Here is a 20,150-nt window from a genome sequence, read left to right as displayed (position 1 = left end):
CCTTTCCATTGTACAGCATTTCGAGATATCTTTTCCACCTTTCTCCTATTTGGTCATTTTCGAAGAGTATTTTACTGTCTTCTCCTTCTATTGCATTACCCTTTCCAACTCTCATCCCAAAGAAGTCTTTCACCGCAGCGTGAGCTCTCTCTACATTTCCTCTTTTGAGGTCGTCGTTTATCTCATCGCATTTATTCTGGTAGAATGTTTCTTTGGCTATTCTTGACTCTCTATTTATTTTGTTTCTCAGCACTTTATATTCCTTTCGTTATTTATTGAATTTCGTTCTCTAATGGTGCTGAAAAGGGTCATAAATAAACCACTCACTGGGGCAGTTCTAGACTTGGAAAGATTGAAAAATACAACATTATTGTTTTGTAGCTGAAAATTTTAATTTTAATTTGATTGATTTTTAACATTTGCATTACATGCGTTTATAACACTGAAAATACTAGGAATCATTTGTTTCCAGTTATAACTCTTGATCCTTGGTGGTTATCACTGACAAGTTCGACGTGGTGCTGGTTCAACCGTTACCCCCGAGACACTAGACACGGGATCTAGGAGGTATTGGTTCAACCCGGCATGGGAAAATAAAACAAAATTTAATTTACATTAATTTCCTTAATAAAATTAGCACCACATTTCAGAGTTAACTACAGAGTTAACTACATTATTAATATTAGTATAATACACTTATCAAACTCCATTGTACAACTCTCCATATTTCGATTATACTTCTTCATGTGCACCTTTTATACAACACTCAACCTGGTAAAGGGTTGCTAAATACAAACATGCTTTACAACAAACTGTTCAGGTTTATTTTTATAAATAACACGCGTTGCTGTGGCTCAGTCTGTCTGAGCTGATAGAGAAAAAGCATGTGTTGCTTTTACGTCCAACAAATGGCGCTGTCTTACAAAGAAAACGTGTTCTTATGTGTCACAGGTGATAATATAGGTATATAAAAACACATGCGCATTTGAATGCAACATTGTGTCAAAATTTCATAGAAGGACTTTCGGAGTTTTTGATTTTGAACAAATGAACATTTACATTTTTATTTATATAGATGGATATCAACAAAGTTACTACACATTGCTTTGTAACTACTTTCATAGAATCTTAAGTACTTATTTTGTAGTCTTGTTATTATATACAATTATTGAACTCCTTTGTACAACCAAACTCTCTCTATGATAACTTGTATTGTTCCTGCTTACATTGTTCATACTCAGTTTATTATGTTATGTACTATACTCCTGGAACAACTTACCTATAACAATGGTACGCATATAAATAAATAAAAACATCGCCCCGTCAATATGTCACAGTTCCAATGGCTCCAGGCAGTCAAAACCCTTGTTTGGTATCACATAAAAACCCCTTGGGAGGCCCATCTCGTATCCGACCCCACTGAGAGACTGCCTGGCTTTTCTGCCTAGTAAATTCTGGTTATATCAATAGGATAAGATGCTCTCACAGCTGCTGTCGTAATCTACATGATGCAGAAGTGGGAAGAATTGGTGATGTGTGAAGGACTGAGGACTAGATGCTGATGGTGAGGGACCGTAGCCCTGATGTTGAAGAGGCGACGCATGACGCCCTAGTGTGGCTCGCTGACCCTGATGTTCCCCTTTGGACAGTCTAATTATTGGACTTAAAATTTAGTACATTCTTGTGGTGCGACTTTACGTGCACCTTGAGAGAGGTCGACTGCACGAAGGCCGCATCGCACAAGAAGCACTTGTGGTCCCGGATGTTCAAGTGGATCTTCAGGTGCAACATCAGGGTCTTCCGGTTCTTGAACGCCTTACTGCAGATGTCACAGATGTAATTGCGGAGATCTAAAAATAAAAATTTCAAATGACTAGCCAAAAATATTAATAATAACAATTAGGTACATGAAAATAAAATACTTTATATACCCACTACTAACTAATTAACTAACCATCACTCTTCTATTATTCTGACTCTTGAAATGGCCTGACTCAAGTATCTGATACACTTGGTCGTGCCATGTCTTCCTCGGGCGTCTCCGACTTCTGCTACCATTCACATTTGCATCATATATTCTCCTTACACGCTTTTCTTCGCTCATTCGCTCTACATGCCCAAACCATTTAAGCGTCCCTTTCTTAATCTTACTCATTACGCTTACATCAGCCTTGCATTATTTAAGGATCTCAACATTTCTCACACGATCGTACATGGTTTTACCACACATACGCCTCAGGGATCTTATTTGTATTGTAGTATACCCACTAGTGATGGGAATGATCGAAATATTTATACGAATGAATCGCTCGGAGTGCGGGAGCAATAGCTACGGACAGGGGCAAAAAATTTTCCGTCGGGGGGGGGGGGGGGGGGGTAGAATTCGAAAATAGAAACTTGAATATCAAGATTATTCCTATCGTAAAAAAAATTGTTTGCATATTCCGGTTGTAATTTGTAAGCAGGTATTAGCGAAATTTCAATCACTAATTTTCATTCCTGGCAATGATTCCCTTGTTGTCTGCTAGCAACATTAGTATTATTCCTGTTAGCCACGAATTTCAAATATGTATGCATATGCAATTAACATTTTTATAAATAATTAATAAGATTCGAATATCTACATACGTACAATTAAAATAAATTATTATACAAGTTTTTTAAGTACAAAGAAAAATATTTTCTGAATTTCTTTACGTTATTTAGGTGGATAGGACAGGTACTGTAAATAAGTCCATTACTATTGTTATTGTGCTGTAATTTTCATTTGCTGTACTTTGATATCTGTTTTATATAATATTGTAAGCTCCTGCTGAATAGCTACTTAGGGCGGCTTGCACCAACTATCGCAAATTTTATCTTAAATTGTATTTAACTAAACGTATTTAAGACCCTAAATACATTTAACTTAAATGCGTTTAGTTGCGTCCTGCACCACGCAGTTCGGTGGCAATTTTAGTTAAACGTGTTTAACGCGTCGGTAAAACAGTTACCGCGTGGTTACCGCCATTAACGCGTAAATAAAACAGCTACAATGTTTCATTTTACTTGAAGTGTCAAAATATTATGTGATTGTGTGTGTGGTTTAATAGTGTTTTCATTTATTTTATGAAGAAAAAGTTAAAGCAAATAGACATAATGATGAAATAAGACAAAAAGAGCTTCTGTTGTTGGAATTAAAAATAAAACAATTATCCGAGTAATTTTGTTTTTTATTTCTTTTACATACTATATTGTTTTAAAGTATTATAAGAATGCTGTAGGTATGATTAGAAGTTTACAACCTTGCAAAGTACTCCTCGATAAGGAGCGTTAGCTCCAAGTGACGAGCACCTCGCTGATTTTTTTATTGGCGTTGAATTTTAACTGAGGTTCAATTTCTTGCACTAATAATGATGTCGTTTCTTTACTGAGACGAAATCTTCTTTGAAACTTCTTGGCACTGAGTGTTTCAAATCAATTTGTTCTTGTGTTTACTTCTCTGACTATATTATAATTTATTTATAATTTCTATAATATAATTTCTTCATGATCGTCAGAATACAAATCCCAAATGTTCATTGTGAATACAAATTAAAATGAGATAGATTTTAACCACAATCAGAAATCGAAGAGATAACCTAAACAAAATTTGACAGTACTGCTTAGAGTAGAGCTAAACACGTTTAACTCGGTTAAACGGCCGCTTTTGGGTATTTAACTTTGACAGTTCTTTAAACGCATTTAACGACTTAAATTTTGTGGTGCAAGACGCCAAGTCGACTTAAATCAAATAATGTGTTTAAAATTATATTTAAATCAAATTTAACTTATGGTGCAAGCCGCCCCTAGTGTAGCCAGTAGGTACAAATTCCCATTAATAATATTTATAATGTACCTCTTAATAATAAGATAATAATTATATGCCGTTTTGTTAAAAATAACCTCTAAATCTCATGTACGTTGTAAGCGCCTACTAGAACCCAAAACAAACCATTCATTCATTTGTAATTTGTATGCAATTCACAAATTATTATTAAGTAAATAAAGTTATTTTACTACAGAAAGCGTTTCATTTTAATTACTAACTAAGAGACACCGATGTTAGTTTCATTCATGTTAATTTCAAATAAATTAAATATATTTGTTCGTAGCATAGGTAGCAGATATATTATGTTTATATGAACGAACACATGTCACTTGATGAGTTTAATATATACAGAATATTGTATACTGCCCGAAGAAGCTACGGTTGTAGTGAAACCCGATCAGCATTAAATATAAAAATGGTGTTTGCTAAGTTATTGGTTTATTTTATTTTAAATATACACTACCCGAATGTCCCGAATAGATGATACATAACCTAAAAATAACATAGGTAGGTATTAAACCTTCAATTGTGAAAAACTATCACCATGAAAATCTTTTACACATAAACGATACCTACTGGAAACGTAAATCGTCACCTAAAAGTATTAATTCATAATTTACAATTCACACACGAGGTTGATTATAACATCAACATGCTTCAGTAGGCAGCCAACAATGTACTTCGTTTGTCAAGTAATCTGAGATATTTTGACATCTCGAAATATAACCTCTCGAATGTGAGAATCGATTTGCGTTTTCGAACGAATTCTGACAGTTTGAAAACGATTATCTCGGACTGAACATTCGAATGATTTCAGACATTTCAGAGCGATTGTCTCGATTCCAATTTCGATGACATTTGAAAACGATTATTTCGGACCGTGCATTCGAATTAATTCTGACCAATCACAACGCTTGGCTGGCATCGATTATTTCTGACCAATCACAGCGACGACTTTCGATGACGTTTCAAAACGATTGTCTCGGAGTTGCATTCGAATTAATTCTGACCAATCACAACGCTTGGCTGGCATCGATTATTTCTGACCAATCACAGCGACGACTTTCGATGACGTTTCAAAACGATTGTCTCGGAGTTGCATTCGAATTAATTCTGACAATGAATCGAGATATTTCGAATGGTAAAAAAGATCGAGTAAACCATCGATGATTCATCGATTCCGCCCATCGCTAATACCCACTATTTAATCAAAAAGGAACTGATTGATTAAATGTAATGTGGTGTATATTTATATTTCCTCACCAGATAATCAATTTCATCTCCACACAGAATCTTCGATGATATTAGCTCTAAGGGAAATTGTTTTCCTCAGGGCCTTGCGTGTGAGTTAATGTTAGCAAAAAAAATTACCCATCTGACGCCTAGTCAGCATCAGTTTTCTTTCAAATCTGAATTGATCAGATTTGAAAGGGGATTTGAAACTTCTAGGGTTTATGTCTACAGTGGTAATAGTCATCATCTAAAGAAGTATATGTGACAATAATAGTAACTCACCACTGGTTAGCGTAGGGAGTGTGGCGAACCCATCGCTCAGGGAGTGGAAACACGACCTGCAATAGCCATCCCAAGCTAAGGTGTGGGATACCGTGCTCAGGGCTGAATGACACTGGGGAACAGTGTCACGAACGGTTCCTCCGAGACACAAGGTCGCATCTCGGAGTATACAGACCTTACCCCGGCATTCGGGGCTCTGCTGGGGTGGACCTTTTATTTCCCTAGATACTCGTGGGACCAAATATGGACTGCAAAAACAAAGACAACACTGACGAGGGACCTTTAAGGAACCTAGGGGGAGTGGAAGGAGGAGTTGAGGCCGCCTCGGTGGACTCATCCCTCTTGGGGCCTTTGAGGAACCAAGAGGAAGTGGAGAGGAGAGATGGGACCACCCTGGTGGACTCTTCCCTTGAGGGGCCCTCTGGGAACCGTAAAGAAGGACCTCCGACGGACGCAACGCGGCGGGATCCCCCAGGGGATCCAGACGTGGAAATGCAGGGACCATCAGGGGACCTGGAAAATAGCGCATGTCGGGATAAGGAAGGCCACTTTCACGGTGCGCCCTCCTAACACCGAGGAGCGTAAATAGGAGGAATGACCCAAGGATTAGGCAGTAATGGCTAAAAACCTACAGTTCATTCAAATAAACTTGCACCGCAGTCCGGCAGCGACTGCAGTGCTTAGCAGTAGAGTCACCCGGGACAGTGTGGACGTCGCGCTGATCCAAGAACCCTGGACTTATAGGGGGAAGGTCAGAGGACTAAACATGAACCAAGGTCTACTCTATTATAACGAGTCGGGGGACAGACCCAGGGCCTGTATTCTCATCAGAGGGATACCTGGCACACTGCTACCCGAACACTGCAGTAGGGACTTAGTGGCTGTGAAGCTACAGGTCACGCTGGACCAAAGAAGCAGGGAAGTAGTTGTGGCATCAGCATACATGCCCTATGACTCTGTGGAACCACCACCCTCAAGGGAAATAACGAGACTCGTCCAGGACTGCAGGGAGAAGGGTAGGGAACTGATACTCGGAGCAGATGCTAACTCGCACCACACTGTGTGGGGGAGTACGGACATCAACAAACGAGGACAGGACCTCCTGGAATACCTGATGACAGTGAACCTTGAGATTCTTAATAGAGGTAGGGAACCCACCTTCGTTATAAGTAACAGACAGGAGGTGATAGACCTGACCCTAGGAACATTGAGAATCTCAGGATGGAGAGTATCGGACGAACCATCCCTGTCGGACCACCGACACATAGAATTTAAACTAGAGGGAGAAACAAGCAAAACGGGGACCGATACATATAGGAACCCAAAAGCAACTGACTGGACTAGATACTCGGAGGAACTAAATATAGGAATGACAAGATTCCCAGCTAAATACGGCTGCCCCGAAGAAATTGAGGACGCAGTAGAAGTACTGAGGGACTCAATGATAAGGGCATACGAAAATAGCTGCCCTCTGAAGACAAGTACCAGGGACAAAACACCGTGGTGGAGCAGAAGACTGCAGGAGCTACGGAAAATAGTAAGGCAAGCTTTCAACAAGGCCAAAAAGTCAGGAAACTGGGATGCCCACAAGCAATACCAGAAAGAGTACAAGGTGGCAATCCAGAAAGCCAAAACATGCTCCTGGGAGAAATACTGTGGGGAGGTGGAAACCATCCCACAGACTGCAAGAATCCAAAAAATTCTTGCAAAAGACCCAGGGGCAGCAAAAGGCCCATTCAAAAAAATCAGATGGAGGATTTACCAACAGTTGGGAGGAGGAGTTGGAGGTACTGCTGGGGAAACATTTTCCCGGCTACAAAAAGTTAGAAGCAGATGACACCGGTCCACCACCAGCCCGAGTTACACGGGAAGGTAAGGACTGGGACACTGCGGCTAAAATAGTTACTCCCTCCAGAGTTAAATGGGCAATCAGAGGGTTTGACCCTTTTAAAAGCGCAGGAGAGGATGGAATCTTTCCGGCACTTCTACAGAGGGGCCTAGATACAATCCTACTTCCGGTGACGAAGATCCTGAGGGCATGCTGTGCCCTCGGATACATCCCCATACCATGGCGGAAGACAAGGGTAGTGTTCATACCCAAACCGGGGAGAGCTGACTACGACCAACCAGGTGCATTCCGCCCAATTAGCCTCACCTCATTTCTTTTGAAGACAATGGAGAGGCTAATGGACAGGCACATAAGGGACGGGGCACTGAAAGAGAAGCCCCTCCACGAGTTACAATTTGCTTACCAAGCAGGTAAGTCAGTCGACGCGGCACTGCACAGGTTGGTGTACAAACTGGAGCAGGCACAAGCGACTGGGGAACTGGCGGTAGGGCTATTCCTGGATATAGAGGGAGCATTTAACTGCACCACTATTAAATCCATTGATGAAGCGGCAGAAAGACATGGACTCGACAAAACCACCAGAAGGTGGCTGAGGAACATGCTCTCAGGCCGGATACTTACGGTGACAAGGGGTGAGGTAAGCATCAAAGTGCTGGTGACACGAGGGTGTCCACAGGGAGGGGTCTTATCACCCTTGCTGTGGAGCCTGGTGGTGGACAACCTCATCCGGAAACTCAACAACAGGGGCCTATATACGCAAGGATATGCGGATGACATTGCAACCATAATAAGGTGTTGGGATGCAGACACAACCCGAGGCCTTATACAGTCAACACTGGCAACAGTGGAAGAATGGTGTGAAGAAACAGGACTGTCAGTCAACCCAGACAAGACAGAACTAGTAATCTTTACGCGTAAAAGGAAACTAGAAGGATGGAGCAATCCAACCTTCTATGGAAAGGAATTAGAACCCTCTGACACGGTTAAGTACCTCGGAGTCATCATAGATGCCAAACTGAGCTGGAAAAACCAGGTGGAAACTGTAGGCAGAAAGGCCTGTGCTCTGATGTGGGCAACTAGGCGAATCTGCGGCAGAACGTGGGGTCTCAAACCTAAAATGATGCAATGGCTTTACACAGCCGTTGTAAAACCAAGGATCATGCACGCAGCCCTGGTCTGGTGGAGGAGAACAACACTGAAAACAGTGATGGTCACACTCAATCACATACAGGGACTTGCATGCAGAAGCATCACAGGAGCCATGAGAACCACTCCAATACTAGCCATGGGAGTGCTGCTGAACCTACCCCCACTAAACATAGAAATAGAGGGGGCGGCGATGGCGGCAGCCTACAGGTTACATTGCAATGGCCAATGGAGAGGAGAGTTGCCCAGAAACAGTCACACGGAGATAGGAATAAGACTGAGGGCAATTAGTCCGACGGCTGAGATGAAGCAGGACGGCAAGCAAGCCGAATACTTCTTCGGACAGCTGTTTAAAGTGACGTACCCCACAAGGGAGGAATGGGACTCGGTCCCAGGTCCAAACTCCAAACAGGAACTAATCTGGTTCACAGATGGGTCCAAGATGGAGGAAGGAACAGGGGCCGGGGTCTGTCTACAGGGATCTAAGAGGGAACTCAGTATACCTCTAGGAATGCACTGCACTGTGTTTCAAGCTGAGATGAAAGCCATCTTAGCCTGCGCACAGGAGAATATGAGTATCGGGTACAGAAATAAGAACATAAATATATGTTCAGATAGCCAGGCGGCCTTAATGGCACTGGAAAGTAACCGATGCGACTCCAGACTGGTGATGGAATGCAGGACTATCCTTATAGAACTGGCGACCATCAATAAAGTAACCCTGCTCTGGGTACCAGGACATAAAGGTATTGAGGGCAACGAGCGGGCTGACGAACTAGCAAGGAAAGGGGCGAAAGCACCACTTGCGGGATCCGAGCCGGCCGTAGGAGTAGCAGCTTGCCACACCAAACTACATATCAAGAGGTGGGTCAAATCCCAACACTGGAAGGAATGGAAGAAGGCACCCGGAATGAGGCAATCTAAAGTACTCATAAACGGACCGGACCCTAACCGAACCAGGCAACTACTCGATATGGACAGAAACTCACTGAGGGAACTGGTAGGACTATTAACGGGACACTGCCATCTCAGGAGACACATGCAACTGTTGGGAGTGGAAAACACCAACATCTGTAGGAAATGTGAAGAGGAGGAAGAGACTCCAATTCACCTATGGTGCCAATGTCCCGCTCTGCTGGGAATAAGGCTCAGATACCTGGGAAGACACAGTGTGGAACCAGAAGACATCGCCACATATCCAATGACAGCCCTGGTGAACTTCATTAAAGGGACCGGGTTACTGGCAAGGGAATGAGGTAAAATGGGAGATAGTACAATGGGCCTATGGCCTAAGTGCTCGCGGGAAACTTAAGTAAACCGCCTCCGACTTAAAAAAAAAAAAAAAAAAAAAAAAAACTCACCACTGTGTGAGAGTGAATGCCGTTCTAATTCTCTATTGCTGAAGAAAAATGCACCGCATTCGGGACAAGATACATTCTTCTCTTTACGGTGCACGTTCCTCACATGTTGGTTCAGTCTACCGGGTGTGCGGCACTTCTGCGAACACTCGGGACAAGGGAACTGGTTAGTCCACACTCCGTGCTCCTTCAGCAAGTGCTCTTTCCTATTGTGACTGTTACAGAACCTAACGTGACATTTAGGGCAAGAGTACAACATCTCATTTTTATGCGCTGTTATTACATGCTGTCTTAATCCGTTTTTAGTAACGTAGGACTTGTTCTTGCATCGCAGACACGGAAACCTTTTGGCTTGGTGACTTTCCAAATGCTCTCGGTATGTGAATCTTTTAGCAAAGATCTTTCCACAAAGGTAGCACAGAAAACGCGGGAAGTGATATTCAAAATGCAGCCGCAATTTCTTCCGGTCCGGGAACACTTCGCTGCAAACTGGGCACTCGGTTGAGTCTGGTTTTAATCTGGGAAGTCTGAAGGTGCTTGGTTTTGGGTATTGTTGTTGGTCTATCCATTCTATTCGTTTGACGCCTTTATTCTTACTCTTAAGGTTGTTTTTCAATGGTTCTTGGTCGGTCCATTCTAACCTCAAACAGTCTTTCGATTCTTGCAAATTCGTTTTCTGATCTTCTTCTTTGTCACTGTTTATTGAATCATCATTCCAGAATTCTAAATTATCATCGGAAAGTTTAATCTCGATTTTTTCTTGTCCAGGTCTGGGATTATCTGCAAACGCAAGGAATTAAATTGAATTTTACAACATATACAACTATTTCTAAAGGAGTTTGAGAAAAGCTGATCACTGCTGGGCTGTAAAACCCTCAAAAAAGAGAAAATCATGCGGCTGGCGGACCCAGCCAGGGACTCAAGGGTCCAGGGGGTCTCGGGCTCAATAGATTCCTGGTTAAAAACAGCTACAAAAAATCGAGAGATACAATATTTTATAAAATTCATATATAACTGTAAATAAGAGCTACCATATCACAAGACTTGAAATGGGAACTGCATATCGCTGCGATTGTCAAAAGAGCAATTTCAATAACATATGTTTCTCACAAACTATACACTTAATATTACACTAAAGACTTATAACTTCACTATACACTAGTGATGCCGCCGGGTACCCGGTTCCGACCCGGTTCCCACAGGACCCGGTTCTCCGAAGGAGACCCGGTTCTGACAGCAAGAACCGGCTCTAATTTCAAGACATGTAATTTTTTTGAATTGTTTACGTTATGAATGCTGTTCTATTTATTTACGACCTCTTGATATTTATTTTAACTGTAGACACAATAAAACAATGGTATAACGAGCTGTCTCGTATTTATTTCGTCGAAACAGTTGTGTCTCGGTATAATAACACGATACGTTATCCCGCACAAATGCATCCGGCGCTGTGAGTCATTGTCATTTGTTGTGAGTAGACTGCTGACTGCTGTCGACTGCGAGCTAGTCGCGTGAACCGACGGGCTGCATGTCTCCCACTACCCCCACCCTACCCAGTCATGCGCACAAACCAAAACTCGTCTACCACGCGCTCGCCCAACGTGTGCTAATTAATCAGTGTGTTTTTTATAATTGTCGAGTGATTATTAAAACAGCAGCTACAATGACGAGTGCAGTAAAAAGAAAGGTGTCATTTGTTTGGGATTTTTTTAAAGAGCTACCAGAAGAACAAAAAGTGCTGTGCAGTCTTTGCAATTCGAAAATGCTTTACAGTGGATCGACAAGTGCTATGGGCAAACACCTAAAAAATATCCATCAAAAAGACGAAAACAACGAAGTTGGCTGCAAGAAGCAGCCAACACTTACTTTCTTTGGAGTAACAAGTGACAGGACTTGTGATGCCAAAAGACAAGAAAACATCACTAAATTGACTGCTTCGATGATTGCGCGGCACCACTTGCCATTAGAAATAGTGGAGTGGCCTGGTTTCAGGGAGCTAGTAGCCTATATGGAGCCTAGCTACAAACCAGTGTATTCCGACACCATTAAAACCCACATAGAAAAGAAGGGTGTGGAAATGAAAAATGACATCGCCAAGGAGCTAGGGGCTGTAAACGCCGTGGCGCTTACTACCGACGCTTGGACGTCATGTGCCAATGATGGGTACTTGGTGGTCACGGCGTTGTACGTGAATGCTGACTTTGAAATCAAGACGCCGGTGCTGGCCACCGAATCTAACAGAGAAACACTGCAGCCAGTACCTGGATCGGCGGGGTTTTTGAATGTTTAAAAACCCAGGTACCCGCCCGGTTCCTCAAACGGGTACCCGGTTCCCGAAAATGAGACCCGGCGGCATCACTACTATACACTATTATAAACACTTTTTATACAAACGGCTTAGACAAATTGTAATCTTGTTTTTGTTTTATATGCCCAAAGTTTGTTTCTTTCTAGGTACAAAAATATAATGTATTTAACTATATTACCCACGCACAGGCTGCGGCTAATGGGTTCCCATTTTTCTTATTGATTTTTTATAATATTGTATGTACTTAATGTAAAAATCGGGAAAAATAAAGGTATTAAAAAAAAATCAGAAAAGCCTTCCTCGACCTATCACCGGACTTGATGTTAAAAAAATATACAAAACATATGTGCAACCTCTCCTGAAACATGCTTTCCAAATACGGGGTCCATATTTTGCGAAGGATGTAGATCTAATAGAGAGAGTACAGAGACGATTTTGTATGAACCAAGATTACCAAAGTTAAAAGAAAAAAGAGAAGAGGATGACTTGATTGAGACTTTCAAAATTTTATCTGAACATTGTAGTTGCCCTGGCATCCAACAAATCTTCACCACCAAAAAAAATATAAATCTCCATAAACACTAACAAATAATTAACAAAACACCTTTTGCATCCAATCCTAGGAAACCCTTCCCTGCAAATAGAGTAGTGGATGCATGCAGGGCCAGCCCTGTGCAGTCGCAATTGGAGCAATCTGCTCCGGCCGCCGACTTGTCAAGGTGATGATAATACCTAACACTTGAGGCTTTTACTAGCACCAGGCGCCGTTTGGCCCAGCGCCGGCCCTGGATGCACGGAACAAACTACCACAACATGTCATCGATGCTACTAATATACACCAATTTAGAGCTCCATTGGATTATTATTTGGAGAGAAGAAAGGGTTAACTTATTTTAAAAGTTAAAACAACTCAATTACTGTTGAACTTACAATGAAATCAGATATGAGTGCAGCAGCAGAATGATGCCTGATCATTAAATAAAAATAATAAATTTATATCCTAAATGAATGAATATTTGATGTTTTGTAATTAAGCCCTGTGGCTGTGCGAGGACGATGCCCGCAATGGACGGGAGGACAATAGGAACAGACCCTAACAATAGGACAAGGGGAGGAAGATGAGAATATCCTATGTATGGTGAAATATACCTTCAACAGTTGGCTGTTGCTCCGGGGACTGGGGTACAGTGGGTTCTTCCTTGGCCTGTTGGAGGAGTGCCCCCGCTGCCTCCACCTGAGCCCGGAATGAGGCGGCGTCCTTCAGACGGGACACACAAGTCTCACACAGGCCCCCACAGCCACTGGCGTCCACCAACTGCAACAAAATACACTCCAACTTTGTTGTAACAAGAGAGATGGGACCAACAAAATCTTCATTAACTTTGATAAAATATACATATAAAAATTTCCTAAATAAACCTTCATAGGTACAAATAATTTCGACTTTTTTAAAAGTAAATGCGCTGTGATTTATAAGGATTCCTATGTGAAAGGTAATAATATAGATTTAAAATGGGTATAGAATTTTCTTCTTCTTGAAAGCATGATTGAATGTGAATATATACCTTGATATAGAAGCAGGACAGTAACATTAGTGAATAGTCCTCGTGCGTGGAGTTCTGTGCGTGCTTTCCTTGTGGGTGTATGTTCCAAAGTTGGCCCGAGCTGCCACAGACCGCACAGCCGTCATCTGACGGCTCCCGAAGAAACAACTCTTTGGGTTTAAGATACATCTTTTCCAGTTTCACCTCTTGTTTGTAGCTGAATAGAAAAAAGCCTTAGTTTGTTATTACATATTGTCTATTGAATTAGTTCATATAACATTTTATGTATATAAACTAACATATACATGGTTAAATTTCATTATTCATAAAATTATATTTTTGTAGTAAGCATAACAATTTTTTTTAAATACATTCATTCTTCAGACTTTCAGGCATTTCCTCATACATCGTTAATCCATAGATTTGTAGTGGTAAGACACTACTTGATTCGAACGTCATTCTAGAAGTTTCGGCTTTTGCCAAACAAGCTTCTTGGATTTTCTTTTACTTTTTAATATCTGTTACTGTAGCAACTGGAATGTTCGAGAATGTTTTATTTTCCACCTTTATAAGCAACAGCGTGAACGAAATCGTCAGTACAGTACCAGCAACCGTGACATCGAGATCGATATGTTATAATAAACCGCTTCAACCAAATTCAGTAGTTATTTATTAATAATTAGAATACGACATATAACTACAGATTAATGGCTTCATGCTTTTAAACGAGTCACGCTCGCGCGCTACTTGCGTTCCAATTTCTGCTAGCCCGAGTGACGCTCGCCGGTTTCGACTTGTAGCGTTATATTTTTAGCTAACACGAGTAACGCTTGTGAAAGTTAGCGATGTATTTTACTCAGTTTGAATTTGCCTGCAGTTGAGATTGGTCGTGTTTTTGAGCTGCTTATTTCGTTTTTACTATATTGTTTTCACATTTTCATAACTGAAAATGTATAAACTTTGAATAAAGCATTTAAAAAACCTGACTTTTTTTTAAATACTTTTTATTAAAAAACCCTAGCATTACGTGATTCTGCTTTTCTCATATGCGGCAAACTAACTCTATTAACATTTTTTGTTTCATAATTATGTATATTTTTGTTAAATACTGTTTCATCCTTAAAGTATTTAGTCATTTGGTTATTCATAATTTTAATTTTAATTTTATGTATGTACATATAAAAAACTAACATATTATACAGCAGTCTCTTTTTTATTTTAATCCAACTCAGGTCCTCTCTCATTTGATTAATTAACCTTTGCATTTTTGCCTTGCATATTTTGAATAACTTCCAGTTTGTTCAGGTTTCCTTCATTGGCCAAATATATAGAAAAAGTGTGTGTTGCAATAAATAAGGTATAACATACAAATCATATTATCTGAGGCATTCAGATTTACAGTAGCAAAAGCTAGTGCCGTAAATGAATATATGTATAATGTTTGTTAGACTCAGCTCATGACATTATTCAAGCTGTAGTTGTTCAATCCTTCTTCTATAGTAAGGAAGGGATAAGTTTTAAGGCAAAACATGATTATCTAGTCATATTAAAAACAACGGTAAATATCCAGAGACGCATCTAGTGATGTAGACCCGGGAATATTCCCCGACCTGAAATAAATTCCCGAAAACGGGGAATTTATTTTATTTTTAATAAAATGGTTTCTACACTTCTCTTGGATGCTTTATTGAGTGTTAGCAGTTATCTAAGACGACATCCTCTGATCTAGGGACTTCCCTACCACGATAAAATCATGCCAGTGACCTGGTGGAAAGGGATGTGTGGATGTTCTGATTTGTCACAGGTTGCCATAAGAATATTGACTGCTCCCATTACTTCAGCAGCCACTGAGAGATCTTTTAGCACGTTTAGTCGCATTCATACAACATGGAGGAATCGTCTAACAACTCAAAGAGCAGGAATAATAACATTTGTGGCACACAATTGGAAACTTCTTTCCTCTGAAAGAGGCTCTCAAGTTGCTCCCAAGAAAACCCTTTCTTCCACGGATGAGCAGATTGCTTCACATCATAACGTTTCAAACCTATCTGGTACTCGCAAACGCAAACATCCAATTGACTGTGCTGAGGAAGAAGAAAACGTAGATAATCCTGAGTCGGCAACAACTTCGTCCGGGTCGGATGAAGAAGAAGAAGAATACGAAGGTGAAAGTGGAAGCGAAGTTGATAGTGTCAGTGTCCAATCGGTATCATCAGATGAACAGTAACAATCTGTGAAGTTGTGTCATTTTTACAAATTTACGATTGATTTTTTATATGTACCGTTTACTAGCATAAATTGTATATAGGCTACTAATACTGTACAGTATACAATTATATAGAGATACTACTCACTTTAAAATAATTTTTTCGGTGTTTTTTTGTTATTTTTCTCTTGGATCCTATTCCTATATATATGGGAATAGTTTTTATGGATCTATCCTGCTCTATGTGTACCATATGTGTATATTTTATTTTTATTTAATAAATATTATTCTTTTTGAGGTATTATGTTGTTAAAATCAAAATTCCCAAAATTCCCCGTCCAGGGGAATATTCCCCAGAAATAAATTCCCAGGAATTTATACATCACTAGACGCATCTCATCTTCAACTTCTTGATGGCTGACGCTAAATTATCGCCAGCTGATTCTACTTTCGTAATTTCCTACTTGTTTCGGTAATTATATACATAACTGTTGCACTTTTAGGCACAGGTTATGGAAATTACGATTTATTTCAACAACTGCTACAATAGAACTATCTATCTGCACAAAATAGGTCTTAAGGTTCTCAGTTTGGGGTAATTAAGTAATTTATGCGTATTCAGATTGAAACGAGTCAACTTTGCAAGGAGTCACTCTACACAAAAAAAATTCCAAAATGGCGGCAAAGGGATTGTTTTATAAAGTAAATTTTGAACTGTCATTGAATAAAAATGGAATTATATTGAATCTTTTACCATCTATCCCGACGTAAATCGTTGTTTCTTGTAGTAATTAAGTTGAAACACAGTGTAATTTCTATAATCTGTACCTATTAAAAGTCCAACAGTTAAGGATATATTTTCTATTTTTAATATACCATATGTAGTTTCCCCAGAATAGCTAGATACATTTTTAATAGTAACCGCTGTTAATAGGATACGTTGTCTAATACGCACAAATTATATAAAAAACACTTTATATCAGTATCACAATGAGGGACGACTATTTCAGTCTGGGGAAAAGCAAAAGTTCGAAAGTATTTTTGAATAAAATTTAAACCAACCACTCGAGTGCTCGCGTCAACAATTGCAATATGAGTTGAGTGATTGGCTTTCGAGTTGGAAATTTCTAGCCCTCAAATACCTATGAAGTAATCATAAAAACTGATTATTGTAGTATTTAGCCAATGAATTCGCCTATATTTTACCGTTTATCCTGTATTTTTAGGATTTAAAAAAAAATCGTAAATGTTTGAATTCTGCGAGTCAAAAATGGCATATTATGGGGATCTCTCAAGACGTTTTACAAACTCGGCATAATATGCCGAAAATCACCCGAGTGACAAACCCATTTTGTGAAGTAGGTTCTTAATTTGGAAAATAAATTTAAAAAAATAGTAAAAGAACAAACATTAGTTTAAAAAATAATTTGTATTGGATTGAGGCTCTGGATATTTACAAAAATAACATTATATTATTGTTATTTTTTATTATAATTGAAGTTCGTAATATTAGAATCTGTCTTACCATTCAATGAGAAGTAATTTATACATTTTAAATAAGTAGGAATAAATAGAGGACATCTTTAGATTATTATTTCAATTAACGCCCCTCAAAGTAAATTATTTAAATCAAGTTTATCAAATTTCGATTACAAATAATTAAACCGAACTTCTGAACTGTCAAAAAAATATAAACATCAAATCATGACTTTTCCATAGATATACCCATAAATAAACCACTCATGACATACCATAGATATTCCATACCTATCGTGTAGTTAGTGATTGCCAGTCAAAAGTCAAAACATGGTCAAAACCAGTCAAAACATTCTGGTAATCGACAAATTTGTTTCGGAAACATATTTCTGAATCAAAGTTATCTTTTTAAAGTGAAAAAATATCTAGTGTAATAAAGATTTTGAGTAAATTTAGTCTCTTATAATTGAAACATTTCAAAACGATAATTGAAAAATCAATTTCCTAAAGTGAACTGACCAATATTTCGCCTTTTTTTTATAGTGAATACCTCACAAGAGTCCCAACTGCTCCCGTCTGGAGCCAGTGAGACTATGGCATCCCCAATTGGGGGATGTTGTGAGGCTGAAGGTAAATGGGGAAGGGAAAGAGGAAGGTGGGGAAGTACCTGGCTATTCAGATCTAGTCACTAAACACGGCTAAAGCCATTTGGAGCAACGTTTCAATTCTGAATGGTGGTCTTACACCAGGGCGATACTGGTAGTATCTTCCACTCTGGAACGTGCCGCAAATATACTATATATTATTTTAATCAATTAATTGTGAGATAACACAAATTAATCAAATAAAATTTATTTGCGCACGCCGGGTTCGAACCCGCGACCTTCGGAATGGCAGTCCAATGCGTTACCACTGGACTATGCCGGCCGTCAACCTACAAAGAACTCCAGTGAGAACTCCAGAACTCCAGTGCAAAATATTATGGCTTTAATTTTTTTCATATATAGGTTGCTAACATTTTCTGGCTCACCGCCTAATTTCCAAGTATGTTTATCTTCAACGGCCCACCCCCCACCATTAAAAAAATAATTATAATAAACATTATAGCAGTAATAATAATAAAAATTTCCCTTCTTACAGTATCTCATATCATTTGAACTCAATCTGTACTCTGTACATTGATTGGTCTCAGTTAGTGATGTAGACCCGGGAATATTCCCCGGGGAATATTCCCCGACCTCTAATAAATTCCCGAAAACGGGGAATTTATTTTATTTTTAATAAAATGGTTTCAACACTTCTCTTGGATGCTTTATTGAGTGTTAGCAGTTATATAAGACGACATCCCCTGATCTAGGGACTTCCCTACCACTTATGCCCCCCCCCCCCTTTGAGGATATTGAGAGCAGTCTAAGTAAAACTCTTCCAGCGTCTCTACTGTCACATGCCGAAGAGACGCAAATACTGGAAAAGGCGACACAGCGCAAAGAATTTGCTATTGCTCCAATACATCTGGCTGCTGCCCTACTAGATCCAGGTTCCCAAGGACATCTGCAAGCCACGCACAGCAACTTGAAGCACTTGAATTCATTGACCAAGTAGCAAGTCATATGGAGACTGTTGATAGTGCAAATGTTCTTGTTGATTTAGCCAATTATAGGGCTAAAGTAGAATCATGGAGCAAGGCTTTCCTGTGGAAGTGTCGATAAAATCACGCCAGTGACCTGGTGGAAGGGGATGTGCGGATGTTCTGATTTGTCACAGGTTGCCATAAGAATATTGCCTGCTCCCATTACTTCAGCAGCCACTGAGAGATCTTTTAGCACGTTTAGTCGCATTCATACAACACGGAGGAATCGTCTAACAACTCAAAGAGCAGGGAAAATAACATTTGTGGCACACAATTGGAAACTTCTTTCCTCTGAAAGAGGCTCTCAAGTTGCTCCCAAGAAAACCCTTTCTTCCACGGATGAGCAGATTGCTTCGCATCATAACGTTTCAAACGTATCTGGTACTCGCAAACGCAAACATCCAATTGACTGTGCTGAGGAAGAAGAAAACGTAGATAATCCTGAGTCGGCAACAATTTCGTCCGGGTCGGATGAAGAAGAAGAAGAATATGAAGGTGAAAGTGGAAGCGAAGTTGATAGTGTCCGTGTCTAATCGGTATCATCAGATGAACAGTAACGATCTGTGAAGTTGTGTCATTTTTACAGTTTTACGATTGATTTTTTATATGTACCGTTTACTAGCATAAAGTGTATATAGGCTACTAATACTGTATAGTATACAATTATATAGAGACACTACTCACTTTAAAATAATTTTGATCAGTGTTTTTTTGTTATTTTTCTCTTGTATCCTATTTCTATATATATGGGAATAGTTTTTATGGATTTATCCTGCTCTATATATACCATATGTGTGTATATTTTATTTTTTATTTAATAAATATTATTCTTTTTGAGGTATTATGTTGTGAAAATCAAAATTCCCCGTCCAGGGGAATATATCCCGGAAATATTCCCCAGAAATAAATTCCCGGGAATTTATACATCACTAGTCTCAGTATATCTCATGTATTTCAAATTGACGAATATTCGTTTAGTTTGTGTTTTTGTATATTATATTCTACCAAATGTGTACCGGATTAAATTAATAATTGGTTAATTTATTTTATACTAGCTGACATGTACCCGGCATTTGGGGGGGTTATCCTTAGGAGATAGACATTTACCATTCAGAACTTTTCTATAGGCCTTTTTATGATATAGAATTCCGTAGTACATTATTTTGATGTATCGTACAAGTTTTAGCCAGCGTTAGCAACGTAAGCGCTCAAATATATTATTTTACAACTTGATTATAAAACATCGACTTTTCTCTACTTACTATAAA

General features: G+C 39.5%; 1 protein-coding gene across 2 annotated transcripts; it reads right to left on the bottom strand.

Moving 5' to 3' along the window:
- Nucleotides 1-423: 423 nt before the first annotated feature.
- Nucleotides 424-17,458, bottom strand: LOC149412794 (uncharacterized). 2 transcript variants are annotated; one of them, XM_089645573.1, is made up of 5 exons: nt 17,302-17,458; nt 13,592-13,787; nt 13,176-13,341; nt 9,722-10,498; nt 424-1,850 (listed from the first exon to the last, which is right to left on the bottom strand). In XM_089645573.1, the coding sequence occupies exons 1-5, from the start codon at nt 17,355-17,357 to the stop codon at nt 1,651-1,653; spliced, it is 1,395 nt and encodes a 464-aa protein (XP_089501699.1). In that variant the 5' UTR covers nt 17,358-17,458; the 3' UTR covers nt 424-1,650. The 2 variants fall into 2 exon arrangements, with proteins under 2 accessions (XP_089501699.1, XP_089501700.1); XM_089645574.1 differs by having other exon boundaries at nt 1,828-1,873.
- Nucleotides 17,459-20,150: the final 2,692 nt, after the last annotated feature.

The sequence above is a fragment of the Hesperophylax consimilis genome, chromosome 22 (assembly GCF_061612785.1).
Source record: "Hesperophylax consimilis isolate HC1 chromosome 22, BYU_Hcon_1.0, whole genome shotgun sequence".
Lineage (NCBI taxonomy): Eukaryota > Metazoa > Arthropoda > Insecta > Trichoptera > Limnephilidae > Hesperophylax > Hesperophylax consimilis.
This window is presented reverse-complemented; position numbering and strand designations above follow the sequence as displayed.